The sequence below is a fragment of the Lepidochelys kempii genome, chromosome 4, assembly GCF_965140285.1.
Source record: "Lepidochelys kempii isolate rLepKem1 chromosome 4, rLepKem1.hap1, whole genome shotgun sequence".
Lineage (NCBI taxonomy): Eukaryota > Metazoa > Chordata > Testudines > Cheloniidae > Lepidochelys > Lepidochelys kempii.
In genome coordinates this window covers 13,299,392-13,316,656 of record NC_136383.1, presented here as the reverse complement: position 1 = coordinate 13,316,656, position 17,265 = coordinate 13,299,392, and the positions used below count along the sequence as shown (strand labels likewise).

Genomic DNA, 17,265 nt, shown 5'->3' with positions numbered 1-17,265 from the left:
TAGCGAAAGTCAAGATTATTTCAAAGGACCATTCAAGGTGAAGTGGCCCATTAACACTTCTCCAGTCATGGGGGGAGGAAGGGGGAAGGGGAAAAAAGCTGGAAGGGGGGTGTAAGTGGGTTATAGAGTGTTGCAATTAGCCATAAATCCAGTGTCTCTATTCACTCCATGATTTCTTAGTTCCTACCAAAATTTTGAATTTAAGCTCCCAGACTCCTCTTTTGAAGGTGTTGTGCAGGTTCCTTTGAGGCTGAGGACTGAGAGCTCACATATAGAGTGATTGCTTCATGAAAAGTGTTCACCCACAGGTGATAGGGTGTTTTTGTCTTGTATCATTTTCCTGTGTGAGTTCATCTGAAGGTGTAGTGATTGTCTAGTTTCACTCCCATAGTTGTTATTCGGGCATTTAGTGCACTGGCTGAGATACACCACATGCTGTGCTAGGCATGTGTAGGACCCAGGGATCTTGAAAGGTGTGTTGTGGGGGGGTGTTGATTATTGTTGCAATGGAGATATGTCAGCACATGGGTGCTGACTCCATGGGTGTTCTGGGGCTGGAGCCGTAGGCGCTGACTTCTGCTCCCGCCGGTGGGTGCTCAACCCCACTCTGACCCCGGCCCTGCCCTGACTCTATCCCTTCCATGAGGCCCTGCCCTGCCCCCATTCCAACCCCTTCCCCAAAGTCCCCGCCCCACTCCTCCTCCTCCCCCTCCCTGCCCCTATTCCGACTCCTTCCCCAAATCCCTGCCCCGGCCTCTTCCCTGACTCCTCCCCTGAGCGTGCCAGGTTCCCGCTCTTCCCCCCCCCCCACCCCCCCGGAGCGGCCAAACAGCCATTTAGTGGCGGCTCAGGAGGAAGCGCTGGGAGGTAGGCAGAGGAGCAGGGACGTGGTGCACTTGGGCGGGGGGGGGGGGGGGGGGAGGGGAGCTTGGCAGAGCACCCACTAATATTTCCCTATGGGTGCTCCAGCCCCGGAGCACCGATGGAATCGATGCCTGTGGGTGCTGAGCATGCACTGGCAGCCCCTCTACCAGAACCTCCCCCTTCCCCCAGCACCTCCTGTCCGCTGGCGGGCCCTGCCGATCAGCGCCTCCCCCTGCCTCCCAGTGTTTGGGGTGGATACCTGAGGGTGGTCCATTATCCTATGGATATTCGAATCAGGCAGCGATGCTGTCATTGTGAGGGATATTGGCATATAGGGAGGTGACATCCATGGTGGCAAGGACGGTGTTCTGAGGGAGGATGTTAATGTTGCAGAGTTTCTGGAGGAAGTCGGTTGTGTCCTGGAGGAAGCTGGGCCTTTGTGTGGTGAATGGTTTGAGGATGGTTTCTATGAGTCCCAGTCTTCCTTCATTAAGAGAGCTGTGGCCAGATGGGTCTGCCTGGGTCCCCTTGTTTGTATATTTTTGAAAGTATGTAGGAGGCGGGGGGGGGGGTTGTTCAAGGGGGATGAAATTGTAGAGTTTCTCAAGAATCTGTTTGGAGAAGGGTTTCATGATATCCTTAAATTCCTGGGAAAATGGTGGTGTAGGGTCTTTGCGTTCTTTATAGCAGATGGTGTCACCACGGTTGAGGACTATGATGACTCCCCCTGCTGGTTTGATCACTATTTGGTGGTTGAATTTCAGGGGCGGTAGAGCTCTCCTCTTGGCCGTGGCGACTGTGATGGATGTGATGTTTGTTAAGGATTTCACAGTCAATATTTTTCTGAACCAATCAGTGTAATGACCAAGAGTGTGGTTTCATCTGTTGTGGGATGTGCAGTCAGATGATGTTTTTTCCTTATGACAGGCAGTGGGAATGTAGCAGTTGTGGGTGGTGTTATCATTGTTGTGGAAAGAATTCTTTGAGGCAGAGTCAGTGGAAGAAGTCTTCTAGTTCTCCACATATTAGTATGTATCAGTTTCTGTGGTGCGGCAGAAGTTCAGTCTCTTGCAGAGCACGGATAATTCAGCTTCACTTAGGCGTAGTTTTGGTAAATTGCTGATGTCAGGGTGTTGTGTAGTGTCCATGTGGTGAGTCCTGGTGCCATGTTTTCTGATGGAGAGGCTGTTCTATGGGCTGTGGAGTTGCAGTTGGCTCCACTTTTTGTTTTAGTGGTTGGATGGCTGTCATGAGTTTGTTTTTTTTCCTAATTGTTTTGGGTTTCTTGCATGATTTCCAGGCAAGTTTCCTGATTTTTTTTTCTTCCAGTGTGTGGGAGAAAGTGATGATTTCTTGTCTGAGGCAGTCCCTTCTGGAGTATGTGCAAGGCAGTAAGTGGGTCCTCAGTTTTCCTCAAGTCCGTCTGCAGAGCTGTTCAGCATGTTTGGAGTTGTATGTAGTGGTCCAGGGGGAAATTTGTCGGTTTTCTATAAAACTAGTCCAGCAGCACTGGGAGTTCACTTTAAACCCTTTCCTGCCAACTGCACTCCTAGGACGCAATCTTGTAACTGATAGCATGCAACTCGAGTGCTAAGTGCAGGCCAGGCCCCATTAACTTTATGAGGCTCACAGCAATCTGCCTGTGCACTGTCAATTGCAGAATAATAGTATTTGTCAGCCTTCCTTGAAATACTCCCTTGAATGCCAGTATCCTACACATTAGACATTGTGCTTCACACACCTAGTGTCTTACGCAACAGGAAGGAATTTAATAGTAAATACTTATGAATGAGTGTCTCTCTCTCCTTGTGTCTTACAATGAAATCTGGCACTAAAATATAAGCACGGAGACAAGGAGAATAGAAATCCAGTTCTCCCCTCAGTCAATCCTTCCATCTCAAACACATAAATTTTTCAGATTAAATCTATCCCGTTGAAAATCACATTTCTGTCTGAAAATTGCATACCTATAAGTTACACTTAAGATAACGATAACTGTCAGGAGTTACAGAAATAAATGTGTTTTACTCTGATGTTTCAAGATTTTAACTTTATTTTAGTTTGCTCTATTTTTCCTGTGATGCCCATCAGTTACACTCTAATCCTAGAACTGGGTCTGCTAGCATGGGCCCATGCTTCACCCTCTGATATCTATCAATGGGATAGAATAAGGATGTGTGGGCCTCAGCCTGGGTACTGGGGAAACATGCTAGCAGTGCCCATGCTAGGAGCAAGGTTTTAAGCCCTGATTCTGCCAATACCTAGACACCCGAGTAACTGGCACTCATGAGCTACTCAGCTGTGCAAAGTTACTCCCACACCTAAATGTTTGCCTGAGGGCCTTAATCAGTTTCTCATGGAAAAACCCTTATGCATACCTAGTGCTCACTCTGAAGCCCATTTGACTTTAAAAACCTCTAGATCAGGCCCTTGAACTTCATCAGAGGAGCAGAAAACCCCTCAGAGCACATTTTAAATGCAATTTCGTTTTGTTCCTATAATTTTACGCTGTGTTGTTTTCTATTTACACATCAGATCACACACCTTTTTCAAAAATAAATGGGTTGGGTTTTTGTTTTAAACTCAGGCCATACTACCTTAAGAAACTGGATTAGTTTTTTCCAAAATGGAATGGACAGCCAGCCTTTACCCTGCAGAAATGCCACACACTTCAGGCGGAAAACGGGGGAAAGGGGGGCGTTTTACAAAATCTGTTTCTCCCAGATCCCACCACCTCCCCCTCCAGAGGAAACTTACTTGTGACACCACTTTGAACGCCAGGCAAAGCAACACACTTCAATTCTCCCCACCTTCTTTGGGTGACAGCCCTGAGCGTGGCTGTGATCAAAGGAAACGGGAGAGGGCAGGTAAGGTGAAAGTAAAAACAACCACTTGCCCACAGGTGAGAGCTGAGTTTCTCTGCCTCTTGCCCTTCCTGGGCTCTCACTCGGTGTGACTCCGGCCTGACTCATTAGGGAAAGCAGGGGAGTGCTCCTGCCTGAGAGAGGGGAGGAGCTGGGGGGGGTGGCTGGGCGGAGCAGAGGCGAGCGGGTGAAACTGACTCCAGGAGGAACTTTACCAGGGACGGGTCTCAAGGAGAAGGGCGAGCGTCTCCCTGCGGTGCCAGCAGCTGCCCAGGAGAGGGGCTGCAGGCCGGGGGCTATGCTGGGCTCGCTGGGCAGGGGCGAGGTGAGGTGACAGCCCCCCGCTGCTGCGCTGGCCGGCCGGGGGCTGCCCTGCCCGGGTGTCGGTGACCCGCACCGAGAGACGGGGCCAGAGCCATGGCCAGGGAGCTGAGCCAGGAGGAGCTGCTGGATTTCCTCTGCCAGGCCGGCGGGCGAGTGACCAACGCCGCCTTGCTGGGGCACTTCAAGCGCTTCCTGCGGGACCCCGGGGCGGCCGGGCAGGTGCAGCGGCGCCGGGAGCAGTTCAAGAGCCTCGTGAACTCGGTGGCCACGGTGAAGCAGGAGGCGGGCGGCGGCCCCAAGTACGTGGTGCTGAGGAGAAGGTACCGGGACCTGCTGGGCGAGAAGCTGAGGCCACCTGCCGCGGAGCCGCCCCCCGGGCCCGGGCGGTGCCAGGGGCAGGGCCCGGCCGGTGCGCCCCCGGGGAAGGAGGCGGCTCCTCCAGCCGCCCAGCCAGGGAGCGGAGCGGGCGCCGCGGGAGGCCGGGGGAGCGGGGCGCACGGCGGGCTCCGGGAGCAGCAGCGCCCGGCCCCCCGCGGCCGCCTGCCCCGGGATCATCCCCGCTCCTGCCCGGGCGGAGCTGGCCGGGGGGCTCCCGGCCTCCCCCAGGCTGACTCAGGGAGGCAGGGAGCGGAGCCGCCTCCTGCCCCGGCTCGGGCCGCGGGCGGCCAGGGGCCCCCCCCGGAGCGCTGCGCCCCGAGCCCGGAGCTGCGCCGGGCTGCCCCGCTCGCCCTCCCCGGGGCGCCCCGGGCTCCCGGCCCCTGCGCTCCCGCCTGGCTCCGGCAGCAGCGGACCCAGGAATGGGTGGAGGGGAGCCGAGGTGCGGGGCAGGCGGCCCGGGACAGCTGGTCCGCTCCTCTCTCGGCCGACGGCAGCTGCCCGGCCCGGGCGCCCCCCGAGGGTGGCTGGAGGTGCCCCCCGCCCGTCTTCAGGAGCATCCGCTGCCAGCTGGCCCTGCAGGACCTGGAGGATTTCGTGGAGCAGGCGAGCCCCGGGAGCGAAGGGGGCAGCGGGGGTGGCACCGGCAGCGAGGGGAGCGACTCCCCGCAGGAGGCGGGGGACAGGGCTGCCAGCCCTTCCGGGGGAGCAGGCCAAGGGCCCAGGGACCCAGGGGTGCTAGCCTCGCGCTGCCAGCCGCTCAGCAACGGGGCCCCCAGCCACCGCTACCTCCGCAGCAAGGGCAGGGCCAACGGGCAGGTGGTGGAGGTGAATGGCACCGCGCCCTGCACCCGCCACTCCTTCAGGAGCAAGAGCGCCCAGGAGAGCAGCAGGGTGTCCTCTTCCGAGGATGAGCTGAGGGCCCAGGACCAGGGGAGGAGAGGCCGGCGCCCCCGGAGATCCAGGAAGATGGCCAAGGGGGCAATATTGGCTTCCCCAGGTGTGGACACTCCCATCACGTTCCAGTTCTTGGGCTCTGTGCAAAGACAGACTTGTGTGCCTGCAGAGGAGGTGCTGCCCGTCCCGCAAAGACCTTTGGACTCCAGGCCCTCCTCTGTCCCGCTAGACCCCAGGGAACACAACTGGATCGTCATGGTGGCTGCTGGCTCCTGGGTGCAGGTCCGGGCGCTCTTCCTGGAAGATCCCCAGCTTGCTTTGCAGAGGGACTTTATTTCAGGCTACACCGCACTCCACTGGATCGCCAAACATGGAGCCAACCAAGTGCTCCAGGACTTGGTCAGCGGGGCCGAGAAAGCGGGCACCCCCCTGGATGTGAACGTGAAGTCCAGCTGTGGCTACACCCCATTGCACCTAGCGGCCATCCATGGACACCAGAGAATCATGAAGCTGCTGGTCCAGAAGTTGAACTCCAAGGTCCATGTGCGGGACAGCAGTGGAAAGAGGCCTTGGCAATACCTGAGCAGCTCAACCTCTGGAGAAGTGTGGCAGCTGCTGGGGGCTCCAAAGGGCAAGACAATCTTCCCTATCCAGCCCTTAGTCAGACATGCCTCGCCCCCCAGAAAGGCCAAGAGCCAGGAGGTGGCCAGGAGCATCAGCAGGAAAACCTCCCTCGCAGCCTGCCTGAAACCAAAGCACATGAAATGGAAAATGTCTACCAAGTACCCTGCCCTGAGGGAGCGGGAGGAGTATAGTGACTGACAAGGCAGCAGAGTTTCCCCAAGGTGGGGACCACATGTACAAGCCTTGGGTATTTGGCACAGAGCCCTTCTAGGCAGGTTGGTTCGCACAATGTGGGGTCAGTCTAGAGGTGGAGGAGAGGGGGCACTTTCTGGTTACCTTAGACTCTTACACTTGAACTACTAGGGGATCCTTTTCTGGCCTATTTTTAATAGAAAATCCATCTAGAAACCTTCTGTCCAGTGAGCTAATGCTCTGACAACTCCCTGCCATATGAGACCGCCAACTTTGGGAGGCAGCTGGGGGCACTTGCTCCCTGAAGCTTAGCCATGACCCCTACTTGAGATCTCAGACTACTGGCCCCTAGTTCAGGCGGTTAGTCTCAGAAGCAGTTCTTTAGATGCTGGAAAGGTGTGGTGGTGAAAGATAGGCAAGGGAGTAAGTAGTGATCACAGGAAGAAAAAGATTTTGAGAAAACCCTAAATCATCCCTATCTGACCTGGCCTCCAGATTGAAATCAAGAGCAGAGAGTGAGCCAAAACTCACCTTCAGGTACTTCCTGCTGTGGAGGGAGGCACAGATCGTCACCAAAACAATAACAGAAATATTCACGTGTCGGGGGAAGGGAGTGGTGATAAAGCTGTTAAATTGGAACATCGTGTGCACTACACTAGTTGTACAGACAAATAATTCATGTTAGCAGCCAAGGGTGTGTGAGGAGAGAATGGAGACTCTTCCCTTGGGAATGTTAATGAGAGACCTGAAGAATCCCTGGCACAGTCCTCCTCCTAAAGACCCAACCTTTAAAGCTGCTTTGATGAACATCCAAGCCTTGTTGTTTCAGTGTAGATCAAAAGAGTAACTGAAAAAGGCACTGTCACAAAGATGAGAAATATGGCTAATCTATTTAAAAAACAATGTTTTTAAATTAACAAGGTTCCTAAAGCTTTTTTTTTTTTTTTTAATAATGTGCATTCATTAGTCATTCATCATGCTGCCAGTTAGTGTTAAAACATTTTCTGGAAAGAAAATGATCAACAAAGCAGGGTGTCTGATGTTCTTCTTATTCTTTTCATCCACAGCTGAGGACTATTTGCGGGCTTTCACATCTTCCTAACACAACACACACAATCAGCAATCATACACCTTGGTGCTGGGCTACTTGTCCAAGGCCAGCTTCATTAGTCCTGTTGCATTTATGCCATCTGCCTGTCTTTCACATTTGCACAGGTAATTATTCCTAAATGCAACTGACTGGTTTTTGATAGTTTTGAAAATTAGATGAATTCTCCATTTGAATATTCTATGCAACAATTTTTTTCTTGTTTTTGTTCCTTCAGTTTAAAGGAAATATTTCATGGGTTTTAAGCTATGGAATAATATTTTACAAAACCTAAATTGGGGGGGGGGCAAGTTTATACACTGGCCCTTTAACCTTGATGGATTTTAATATTTCAATCAAGGGCTGAACTCACTTTTAAAGTCAAAGAGGTTAAAGAGCATGTGGCGAGCACCCTGCCGTTTCCAGGGGCCTTTTGTCTGTGAAGTCTCTGGGTGGGATGGAGGTAAGAGCAGACACTCGGGGGGAGGGGTTGATATTCATTCCAGAACTGGGTCATTCCAAGCCACTCCACACCCACCTTCTTTACAGTGTTCAGCATCACGGGGTGTGCTAACAGTCTGCTGCTGTACCTCCCTGCTCACTTCAGGGGTGACGCTCACCCTGGCACATAAGGCCCTCTTAACGTGCCCCCCCCCAAAAAAAAACCCCCAGGGTACGGCATGCTGAGTGGAGCAGGCATGAAGGGAATCTTGTACCTACACTACATACTGTAGACAGGGGCCCTCAACCAGTCCCTTGAACGTGGAAGGTCACAATGGCATGAGGGTCAAAGTTACAGACCGAGATTGACATTTATGCAGATTTTTCTATCACATAGGTTTAGTAGGGCCAAGGCAGCCGTGATCACTTACCCACTTAGTCCCTGACAAATACCCCTGCTGCAGTCAATACTGAGCCTGGGGCTGATTTCCTCCCCTTCCCGCCCCTCGATATGAGTGATGCCTACTTCTAGCATTCACTCCCATGGCCCCTGCTTTATCCTGGCTGTCCCTGTTTGGGGTAGATGAGTGGGGCACAGCTACAGCGGAGAGGGGAAGGGCCATAGGGGTTGATAAGGGCAGCACTGAGGTCAGCCATCCACCAAGATGGCTAGGCTCTCCCTAGAAGCCCTGACCCTTCTACCCAGCTGTTCCAAGGCTGCCAGGACACTAGTACATATTGAAGTTTGTGCTCCCTGCCCGCTCTGGTGGGCGAACCATGCTCATGTGTGGCAGGCAACAGCCATTACTGCTAGATCAATCACCTGCAGAGGAAGGGCTAGAAACCTTGCCCTTCATCTTACAAAAAATATCGAAACCCACAGGCTTCCATCACCTGAGCTCAAGGATCTCTCTCCTAAACCACCAGGTGATATCACACAGACCCTGATCCTACAAAGGGTGCTTAACTTTACTACCATCACTAATCCCAGCCAAGTAGTAAAACCAACTATTTCCCATAACCTATGCCCTATACCCTATCAGCATGTAACCTCAGGAGCTCTATGAGCGTGAATGCACAAAACTTCTGACTTGACTTGACCCATTGCATGGTTTTTTCAGTAGGACAAGGCATGATCTGCCCTGTGTTTGCAACCCAAAGGCTGCAGCATCCTAAAGCATTAGTCCCAGAAAGTGAAATTGGCTGGAAGTGGAATATACTGAAAGTGACACTGCTGAGTCTATTTTCATTATCCAAGCTGAGCAAACGGCACAAAGTTAAACCAAGAGAGCATAAATAGCAAAGAGCAACTTAGATTTTTAATAGGCTAAGATGTTATCCAAAAACAGGGAAGGAACTTTTAAACTGGCTTCTGGAAGTTCAGTCTAGGCAAAAGGAATGGGCCCAGCAAGAATCAGTTACATCTGATAAAAATCAACAAAGCAGAATGGAGAAGAATCATATTAATAAAACTTCAGCTATTAATTCCCTTAAGAAAGTCTCACATGGCAACTAAAAGCAAGTATAGTTGAACCTTGAGGTGAAATTCCAAGACGCTGGTGAAGAATGGCTGTATAGTTCTGCCTTGTTAGTCTTTGCTTGGTTATGTTTATATTTCTGTGTACTAAGGGTGAGATTTTTCAAGCAATTGGAGGGAATTAGGTGTCCAATTCAAGGGAACTGGGCACCAGACACCCACAGGTGTTTTTGAAAATCTCAGCTTATATTAATGTTCACATGCAAAACAGCAGCATTTGAATAAAAGCTGAAATCCCTTCCTTCCTGCTCCCAACCCTCTGCAGCAACTCATTGTATCAGGTATGTGCACTGTTCTGAGTCCCCTGGCTATGAGTTCCACAGGTTAATTGTACAAAGTACTTCTTCCACACAATGCATAATTAACCTGTGGCACTCAGGGCCATGGGCTGAGGTGATGGCTAGAAGTATAACTGGGTTCAAAAAACAACTAGGTCATTTCATGGAGAATAGATCCATCAATGACTATTAGCCAACATGGTTAGGGATGTAACCCCATGCTTGGGGTGTACCTAAACCTCTGACTGCCAGAAGAGGAAGATGGGGTGGATCCATCCAACTGCCCTGTTCTGTACACTCCCCCTGAAGATCTGGTACTGGCCATTGTCAGAGACTGCTACTCTGGATGGACCATTGATCTGACCCAGTATAGCCGTTCTTATGTTCCTAAGTATCTGAAAAAGTGATTGTGTAATGGGAATGCTGACAGAACCTTCACTCAGATGGGGCCAGCAGATGGATCTCTTTGATCTTTTACTACAGGATTGTTTATGAGCCCAGTGGTTGCTGACATTAATAATACCTAGCTCTTATGACACCTTTTTTAAAGCATTCAGTCATTTCATATAGGCACAGAAATTCACTTCACCCACAAAGTCTGAGTAGTCAGGCTTTCTGCAGGCAAAGTCTACAGGAGTGAAGAGGGTGAAATCCATCCTTCAACCTATAGGTACAGCATGGGGTCACAGGACAGTTTCCTCCCCTCCCCACTCCCCCTTAGCTAGCAATCCAGCCTATAGTCTTCAGTAGCTGCTACAACTGCAGCACCTTTCCTCTCCAGGATCTAGGGTCAGCAGCTCTGTGGATCGAAGAGCATCCCCCCCGCAACATGCAGAGTGTGGGGATTCTCTAGAACCCCCACGTCCATCCCTCTCACAGGGTGCAAACATGAGGCTTCTGGGGTGCATTTCACATGCAAAGAATTAAACGGATTTTGCAATGAAAGGGAAAAATCCTGACGCTGTTGAAGTCAACGGGAGATTTGCCATTGACTTTAGCAGAGTCAGGATTTCACCCACCATTTCTAGAGTCTATGGCAACAGATTTGACGGCTGCATCCTGGTGCTGCTGTCAGCACAGTCTGAGAAGCAAGTTCTAAGGAGACTCCCCTTCAGGCTGTTCAAAATGCTGCTTTATCTTGGGCAAGAACCTATGATGAAGCTCAAGCCAGAAAGATCCCAGCTTGTTTTCCAGAGCCGGAGAGCATACAAGGCGGTCCAGTTAAACTTGCTGCCCCTTTATGTATAAAACTGAGCAAGCTTCCCATGAAGCCATTGAGACTCATGAACACGGAACCCCCGCATACAGTCACTTTTCAGATTAGAACGACACTAGCAAGAGATGAATGAAAACCGCCTAGACAAGACAGAGCCTTTCGGCTCTGCGAGAGTCCATGTAAATGGTAAACTGCTCTCAAAGTGCTAAGTGTACGCTCTGAATCAAAGGACTCCATGCTGGTATGTACTGTCTTGTCTTAGCTCTATTTTTATGAGCAGGGGGCTGGGGCCAATGACTGGGGACTACCTCAGAAGTGGTGAGCTCTCAGTACCACAAATATCCTGAAAGGTTTTAGTGCAACTGGAAAATGGTTCCTGTGCAAAGAAATACAGTTAAACCTTCTCAATTCCCCTTTCATGACTAGAACAACAAGGAGTCCGGTGGCACCTTTCAGACTAACAGATTTATTTGGGGCATAAGCTTTCGTGGGTAAAAAATCCACTTCTTCAGATGCATGGAGTGAAAATTACAGATGCAGGCATTATTATACTTACACATGAAGAGAAGGGAGTTACCTCATAAGTGGAGAACCAGAGTTGGCAGGGCCAATTCAATCAGGGTGGATGTAGTCCATGACTAGGAGATTCTTCGCATATTAACACATTTTGCGAAGCAGAGAGTAAGGGAACAAATGCAATGTGAAGATCTGAATAAATCAAGGAAACTGCCTCACAGAACGTACTTTCTTCTTTGACTGTGACAAGTGCTGTTTGGTTTAAATTATTTATGCCGGTACTTGGTGGTGCACTAGTGAAGGTATTGCCTCTTTTGAATGAGCAGTGGTTTCTTAAGTGCGGGAAGCCTCATTACTGCTCTTTAGATCTTGTTAAAATAAAAGGTTGAGATGACAGGGCTGTTGTGAAAATAACTAGAGTGGCAGGTTAGCAATGTGAGTATTAGCAAGGCTTCGTTGTACAAATAACAGGGCAGTAACCAGTGGCACCAAGTCTCAGAGCCCCGGTCAGGTGACTCAGGCTTGCAGGGCTAAAAATAGCAATATAGATGTTCGGGCTTGGGCTGGAGCCTGGGCCTGGAGACCTCTCCCCCCCTTGAGGGAGTCTCAGAGCCCAGGCTCCAGCCTGAGCCCCGTGAGTCCAAGTCAGCTGACCCAGGCCAGCCCTGGACACGCCGCTGGGTTATTGCAGTGTAGGCATACCCTGGTGGGCTAGATTGAGGCTAGCCTTTCTGAGTGGGATTTGCAAGAATGCTTAAGTGACTTAGAAGCACAAATCCCACAGAAAATCTATGGGACTTGTGCTCCTACATCACTCAGGTCCAGATCCTCTGAGGTACTTGTGTGCCTAACTCACTGAGGATCTGGGCTCTGGGGACTTTGGAAAAGTCCATCCTGTATGGCCACACAGGGTAAAGAGAGAGAGTAAACTTCCTTCCCCACTCGCATGGGCCATGTGTTGCCAGCCAGAAGTGCAGCTCCTGAATATGGGGGGAAGCACAGGGGCTGCTATCAAGTTGCTTCCCCACTCCCCCTCCGAGCAGCTTGTCTAAAAGGGCGGGGATAGCAGGCAGAGCCAGGGTCACCCCTCACACACCAGCTGGTGGAGCTGCATGGCCTTATGCTGCACCTTTTAAAGCGACAGAGCAAGTTTACACCCTGACACAGTACAATGTGGGAGCTCCAGGAGGGATCAATAACTAGAACTGTTTGAAAAACAGGAAAACCATTTTGCAAAAAAGTTTAAGATCTTGAAGTGGTTTCAGTTATGTTGGGTCTGAAGCAGCTCCACCTTTCATGGTATTTCTCAATGTGGTTGTCAGAGTTTCTTGTATATCAAAATGCACATTTTCTTACCAGGCTTTTAGTAAGTGGAAAAATCTCAATAATTATTTTTAAAAGTTCTATAAAATTAAAAGCATTATGGAAAATTTGGGGGAGGGCAGGAGAACCAGAATGTTTCAGTGACAGTGATTTTTCATGAGAAGTTTCACTTTTGAGAAAAAAGACCATTCTGGAACAAAGAAACGTCTGCTGTGAAACATTTCAACCAGGTTTATAAATAACCATTTTGGGCTAAGGGTGAGGTGAGATCTGGAATATGAGCTGGGGCAGCTCCGAGTCACTGCAAGGGGATGCAGGAGATGGGAGTTTGCAGGTGATAGGACAATGAGGGAGGCACATTGCTGATTATAGGAAAGCAGCTGTGAAACTGAAAAGAAAAAGTTGTTCTAATAATATTATTTTAAAAGAGGAAACCGCAGGGAAGGGCAGGAAAGAAGGTGAAAATGAGCAAGCCTTTCCCCTAACACGAATATGCAATTCAAACCTTTTAAGCCACTAAAGCACAGCTGAAAAATGATACAATTTCATGCACAAATCCAGTGTTTTCCTTGGCCATCTGTCAATATTAGCAGACACACGTTGACATCACTTGTGCTACAGACTTGTTCAGAACACAAAGTGCTTCTGACATGTGATTTGGTGTTAGGGTCTCGCTATGGCTATTGACCACAGTGAAGAGAGCGCTTCCTGATGCTGTAAGGTGTGTGTATTCACTACGCCTACATATACAACCCCGATTAGAAAACCTCCAGGGGCCGCGCCTCAGAAGGTGTGAATTGTCACAGCTCCTTTGTAGTCAGTGGGCCTGTAACTATACCATCTGAGGATCTGGCAAGCAGTTCTTGGGCACGAAACATTGCAAATACATCGTCTAGTATCTGACTGTCACTGGGGGCATAGAAGTCAATGGAGCTGCTCATGTGAATAAGGGTAGATATGTGTGCACGTTTGCAGGATCAGGCCCTTAGATCAGATGATCAGGATTTCAAACAACAGAGGTAATTTTCAGTAGCATTGATCACTCCCTCCCCTCTCCTCCGTCATGGAAATATCCACCTGAGAGGATCTTGTGCATAGAAAACCCTCCTTCAGGGATCCTCTGTGGGAAATGAGGCCATGTGGCCTTGGAGAAAAATTGCAAGGATGAGCCACTCCGAGACACCAGCAGGTAGGAGCAGCTGCAGATGCAGCTAAAGCAGGAACCTTCAGACATTCAGAGAATGTTCTACGGTTTTGACAGAACTCTCTCTGCCCTGTGCTGATTGGCTGTTTGCTCCATCCCTCTCTCTTTCACAGTCTTTTTACCTTTTGTTCCCTCAACACCTGCCCTGTCCCCCTCACCCCTTCAGTGTCCCCTCTGTCTTCCCCTTTCTTTCCTTTTAGTTGATTCCCTCCTAACTGAAACCTACCCCCAAAAATCAATACCATTGTGGAACTAGCAGGACAGTGGCTGCTATCACATAGTTCACTCTGCCTGTGTGCTCTACCCCTTCTCCCACCCTGTGTCTGTCTTGTCTATTTAGATTGCAAGTTCTTCAGGGCCATTTACTATTGTTTGTAGAGTGCCTTGCATGACAAGGCTCCAGTCCGTAGGCACTACAGTAATAAACATGGAGTACGAATAATAAAAGTAGAAAATGGCTCCCTCAAGAAGGTAATATTGGCCAGCTGATCTGGTCTCATGTCATGGATCTTGGAGGCCAGCACTCTGTTAAAGAAATGAGGATTAGGTAATCAAGTGTGCATAGCACTTTAAAGGAGAGTTACAAGTGGATGGCATAAAGAGATTCCAATTTCAAATCTCCCACAGGCCGCAGATATTCTACAGATCACACTAGTGATATGCAAAAAAATAAGTAAATAAAAAAAAATCCATACTTGGCAAATAGACTTTTTGCCTTACTCACATTTGTGTGGGTGTACCACCAGAAATGGCAATGGACAACAACATGGGGCAGGTTTGGTTTGAGTAAGATTTTTCTATGAAATGCTTTTTATCATCTTGTCTTTTAACATGACATTATTCCTTTATCAGGTGATTTGTGTGCACTCAATAGCAGCAGATAAATGAAAATTGTGCTCTTTAAAATGGCCTCTTGCTGTTTCTACCTAGAAAGGACATAAAAAAACAAAAGTCCCAAGCCCCAGACAGTTAAACAGGTAATTCAGAAGGACTGGTTAGCATTACCTTCCAATGGGTCACAGTTACTGGTCAAAATCCACCCAAAGTCAAAGTAGCTGCCAATCAACACCGGACCCCCGCACAGAATTGTTTATTGGGGTTTTGTGGCCAATCTAATCTTTCAGTTCTCTTGGCATCACACTTCATAGCTCTGCAGAACAGAATGGCAGGTCTGACATAGCAAGTTATTTTACAGTGTCTTACGTGGTGCAGAATCTTCCTTATACAGCAAAGGAGACTAATTAACAAGCAATGCGGATCCCATTATGGATGACAAGGAAACAAATGATCCTGTCTGCATTGCATAGCAATAAAATTCCCACGCAGCACAGAGGAGATGTTATCACAGCTTGACCAAAGTCCTCAGAGCAGTTAGCAAGAGTGCACAAGTACATGGGCTTGTACAGGGAACTGGGAGAATGACTTAGTTCTTATTTACATGTACAGAAAGGGAAGAGAAAACTCTTACTAAGGAGGGAGGATGAAGGGGAAATGTGGACCCGGTTATTGTCAGACTAGATGATCTAATGACTAGAACTGTATTCACTCCACTAACAAGCACTTCGCAGGAATGGATACTGTAGCTACAGACCATGATGGGGTCTAAAATTGAATGATTTCCCACCCCTCCCCCCATTTACAGACATGTGTGTTTCTATCCATGAAATTGCCTAGTTCCCAAAGACTGAAATCAGTCATGGATCGGGTCAATGAGTTTCAGTGTACTCTCCCATTGACATCAGAAACCAATAGATACTGCGGTTATTATTCCTCCCTCCAACACAGCCCTGAAAGCACAGCAATGATCATAATTAATTTAATGGCCTAAGGGCAAGGTCTTCTCTCAGACCAGCCTGGTGGCTCTTGCCTCTGCTTTTCTCTTCTCCCTACTTGCCCAGGTGTCTGCACATTGAGGAGAAGCTGTCAGCACTGAGATCTGCTGTGTGTGAGTTTTAAGGTGCAAATGATTTACTGGCAGCACTTACAGGCCCCAGCCAAGGTGAGGGCCTGTACTGGAGGGAGCTCACCACCTGAGCACCCCATCCCAAAGTAGGGCCCAGCATTGCAGGGGGTTCTTCCACGCTAGCACGCCCTATGGTCTGCTCTGGTTTTGCAGTAGCCTGCAGCTTTCATGGTCCAGTCCCCAACCAGGTCATCTTTCAACTTCAGTCCCCTCCCGGGGTAATAAAAGTCCAAACCAACCTCCAAACAAATGGTTCTTCCACTACAGTTGGCCTACTTGCCAGTCTGCCTTCTGGGCTCCATTCTTAGCAGCCATTTTAGTCACTTCCGGGCTACTTTGAAGGCTTTCCCTATTCTGTCAGCTGAACACGGCCTCTCAGGGCTTTCTCCTGGAGATGCTTTTTCCTAGCAGGTTCCCTACTTCCTTGACTCTGGCAGCTTCCCCATGGGACTTCCCTGCTTTTTATAGCCCCCCTACCTCAGGGCCTCCTACAGGAGCCTGACTTGATTCCTGTAGTCTCCTCTCCCCTGCCTCCATTTTTATGAGGCCCAGATGTTCATCAGGCTAGCCCCTGACACCTTTAGTCCTGCTCCCTCACGCTGGGAGGCAGCCAATTATGGCACCCATTTCCCCTAAAGAGGCCTGCCACTTTGACAGAGCCCCACTGGGATAGGCACATATAGCGTATTGAAAGACAGGCTCTGCCTTGAAGAGTTGACAGTCTGAATAGATGAGGCAGCCAAAGGCGGAAGGGAAAAACGGAAAGGTCCCTCAGCAGGGCAGCGGCAGAGTCAGGAATACGGTCCCGGTCTCCTGCTGCCTAGTCCAGTGCCCAGAGCACACTGTCCTCTCCAGAGTCTCAACCCTAGCGCAAGGACTGAGTGAGTGGGGTTTGCACAGGGTTTGTTCATGCCATTCGGATGGGGGAGAGGAAATAACCCCTCAGCTCCCTTAAAAGTCTCCCCCAAAGCACCATCAGAGAGCTACTCCTCAGCCAATTCCACAGCCTCAGCTCCACTGTTGCAGCCCGCATCTGGCCCGCGGCACCGTCCTGCCCAGCCCCTGAGCTCCTGGCTGGGGAGGCTAGCCCCCGGCCCCTCCCCCGCTGTTCCCCCTCCCTGCAGCTACGCCGCCGTGCGGGCAGCACTCTGAGCGGCGGGGTGGAGCGGCTCCAGACATGCTGCTCTGAGCGGCATGGTAAGGGGGTTGGGGGGTTGGATATGGGGCAGGGAGTCCCGGGGGGCAGTCAGGGGACAGGGAGCAGGGGTGGTTGGATAGGACAAAGGTTCAGGGGGATGGGGAATGGGGGGATTGGATAGGAGGTGGGGTACCAGGGGGCCTCTCAGGGGGCAGGGGTGTGGATAGGGGTCAGGGCAGTCAGGGGACAAGGAGCATGGGGGATTGGATAGGGGGTGGGGTCCCAGGGGGGCAGTTAGGGGTGGGGGGGTCCCGGGATGGGGTGCTCAGGGGACAAGGAGCGGGGGGTGGTGGCTGGGTTGGGGATTCTGAGCGGGGCAGTCAGGGGGCGGGAAGTGGGAGGGGGCGGATGGGGGCAAAGGC

The 17,265-nt window shown here is 50.4% G+C and overlaps 1 protein-coding gene across 1 annotated transcript; it reads left to right on the top strand.

The window, feature by feature from the left end:
• The first annotated feature begins 3,939 nt into the window (after positions 1–3,939).
• Positions 3,940–11,757, top strand: SOWAHB (sosondowah ankyrin repeat domain family member B). The gene has a single exon (XM_073340437.1). It carries the CDS (start codon positions 4,146–4,148, stop codon positions 6,144–6,146), a length of 2,001 nt encoding a protein of 666 aa, XP_073196538.1. The 5' UTR covers positions 3,940–4,145; the 3' UTR covers positions 6,147–11,757.
• The last annotated feature ends 5,508 nt before the right edge of the window (positions 11,758–17,265 follow it).